The sequence below is a fragment of the Priapulus caudatus genome, unplaced genomic scaffold (genome assembly GCF_000485595.1).
Source record: "Priapulus caudatus unplaced genomic scaffold, Priapulus_caudatus-5.0.1 Scaffold1655, whole genome shotgun sequence".
NCBI lineage: Eukaryota > Metazoa > Priapulida > Priapulimorpha > Priapulimorphida > Priapulidae > Priapulus > Priapulus caudatus.
Genome location: NW_014578716.1, coordinates 46,960 through 49,463, shown reverse-complemented (window position 1 = coordinate 49,463; position 2,504 = coordinate 46,960). Strand labels below are relative to the sequence as shown.

General features: G+C 49.4%; 1 protein-coding gene across 1 annotated transcript in view; it reads right to left on the bottom strand.

The window, feature by feature from the left end:
• Positions 1–2,415, bottom strand: part of LOC106817268 (beta-1,3-glucosyltransferase-like) — a gene marked incomplete at its 5' end in the record, with an annotated part of 5,910 nt that extends 3,495 nt beyond the window's left edge. The window contains 3 exons of the mRNA XM_014821927.1: positions 812–925; positions 1,507–1,576; positions 2,359–2,415. Of these exons, the coding sequence (XP_014677413.1) occupies positions 812–925; positions 1,507–1,576; positions 2,359–2,415 (241 nt within the window). The remainder of the gene's footprint in view (positions 1–811; positions 926–1,506; positions 1,577–2,358) is intronic.
• Positions 2,416–2,504: the final 89 nt, after the last annotated feature.

Genomic DNA, 2,504 nt, shown 5'->3' with positions numbered 1-2,504 from the left:
GTGATCGGTGAGTGAGCGATCGGTGAGTGAGTGATCGGTGAGTGACTGATCGGCGAGTGAGTGATCGGTGAGTGAGTGATTGGTGAGTGAGTGATTGGTGAGTGAGTGAGCACACCGTGAGTAATCGGTGAGTGAGTGATCGGTGAGTGAGTGATTGGTGAGTGAGTGATTGGTGAGTGAGTGAGCACACCGTGAGTAATCGGTGAGTGAGTGATCGGTGAGTGAGTGATTGGTGAGTGAGTGATTGGTGAGTGAGTGAGCACACCGTGAGTAATCGGTGAGTGAGTGATCGGTGAGTGAGTGATTGGTGAGTGAGTGATTGGTGAGTGAGTGAGCACACCGTGAGTAATCGGTGAGTGAGTGATCGGTGAGTGAGTGATTGGTGAGTGAGTGATTGGTGAGTGAGTGAGCACACCGTGAGTGATCGGTGAGTGAGTGATCGGTGAGTGAGTGATCGGTGAGTGAGTGATTGGTGAGTGAGTGAGCACACCGTGAGTGATCGGTGAGTGAGCGATCGGTGAGTGAGTGATCGGTGAGTGAGTGATCGGCGAGTGAGTGATCGGCGAGTGAGTGATCGGCGAGTGAGTGATCGGCGAGTGAGTGATCGGCGAGTGAGTGATCGGCGAGCGAGTGATCCGTGAGTGAGTGATCGCTGAGTGAGTGATCGGCGAGCGAGTGATCGGCGAGTGAGTGATTGGCGAGTGAGTGATCGGCGAGTGAGTGATCGGTGAGTGAGAGATCGGCGAGTGAGTGATCGGTGAGTGAGTGATCGGCGAGTGAGTGATCGGTGAGTGAATGAGTGCACGTTTACCTCGCTCCGTGTTGTTGACTCCGAGGTAGACTGTAGGAATGGACGTGTCCTCCTTCTCACTATAGATCTCTATGTGCTTGGCATGCTTGCCCCACGTCCGCTGTACTACGGGCACTGCAAGAGAAAACGCCTGTACACACCGTGTGCCTGGCTGTCTATAACTGCAGATGTTAAGGTTGGGGTTAGGGTTAGGGTTAGGGTCAGGGTTAGGGTTAGGGTTAGAGTTAAGATTAGGATTGGGGTGGGGGTTAGTGTTAGGCTTATGGTTAGGGTTAGGATTCAGGTTAGGGAAAGGGTCTGGGTTAAAGTTTGGGTTGGGGTTGTGGTTGGGGTCTGGGTTAAAGTTTTGGTTGGGGTTGTGGTTGGGGTCGTAGCATCATTTCCGCTTACAGATATAACCTTTAATCAGATATCTCTTGTTCCTAGCTTTCCACGACCACAACTTACCTCTCAGTATAAGTCTGCATCTTAAAAGTGCAACTTATCGTTTAAAATAAATGCATCAACCGCATTTTTTCAATTTTTCACAAAAAAAACAACAACAACTAAATAACGTATAATCATGTTCCTCTACCCCCCCCCCTTCCCGCAGAATAATTCGTTCTGGTCCGTTATCCGAAATACTGTGACAGCGCACTCATGCGGCCAGCGACGAGTCACGTGGTGCGGTAACCATGGCAACTGCGTCTTCTCACCTCGCTCCGTGTGAAACTTCTCACATGTCTTCACAGCAAAGAAGACGTCATCTTGCGAAGCGGGCGGACCCTGCGAAACACAGCGTCATGTACATTACATACTGTTTACTATTACATTTACAGACAGTATATCATTAAGTCCGTCCCCACCACCACCTCCACGATACAGCACATCTACATGTATATAATAATATTATATATATATATATATATATATATATATATGTAATTAATATTATTATGAATATATGATCAAAATTATACGTAAATAATAAGTGTTATATATGTGCTGTCACGTGAGCATGCTTCACTATCTGCTGTCTGTTCGTGGCATAACCTAGTCATGCTCATAGAGTCTATGTCCCCCAGGGTACTGCCGGAACGTACCCTGGGTACGGTCCGGTATACCGGAACGTACCCTGGTACGATCTAATATGGTTAGGGTTAGGGTTAGGGAGTAGGCGTAGGCGACTCCCTAGACTCGTTAGTGGAGTAGGCGAGGTACGGTCTGGCATATTAGATAGTACCAGGGTACGACGTTCCGGCAGTACCCTGGGGGGCATAGACCCTCTGAGCCCTAGTCACGATATCACGCTGTTATACATGATAAGCATAGTTGGTTAATCTAGGGAATGTAACAGTGCGTGACACTCACTCCTCTTGAGTTCCTTTCCCCGCCCTCTCGCCCTCCCTCCCTCTATCTCTTTCTTCTTTCCTCATTCCCACTCTCTCCACTCCTTCTTTTCTTTCGTTCCTTACTTTTCGTCTATCTTTGTCTCTCCATTACCTCATCGGCCTCTCCCTCTCCCTCCCCTCCCCCTCTACCTCCCACCCACCCTCTCCCTCACTCACACAGTCGGGGAAGCGTGTAGGGTAGGAGGAGACGCAGCCTTCTCTCTGGTCTTCCTCTCCCTCTCCCTCCCCTCCCCTTCTCCTTTCTTCCCAGTCTCCTTCTCTCCCTCCCTTCCTTACTTTTCGTCTATCTTTGTCTCTCCATT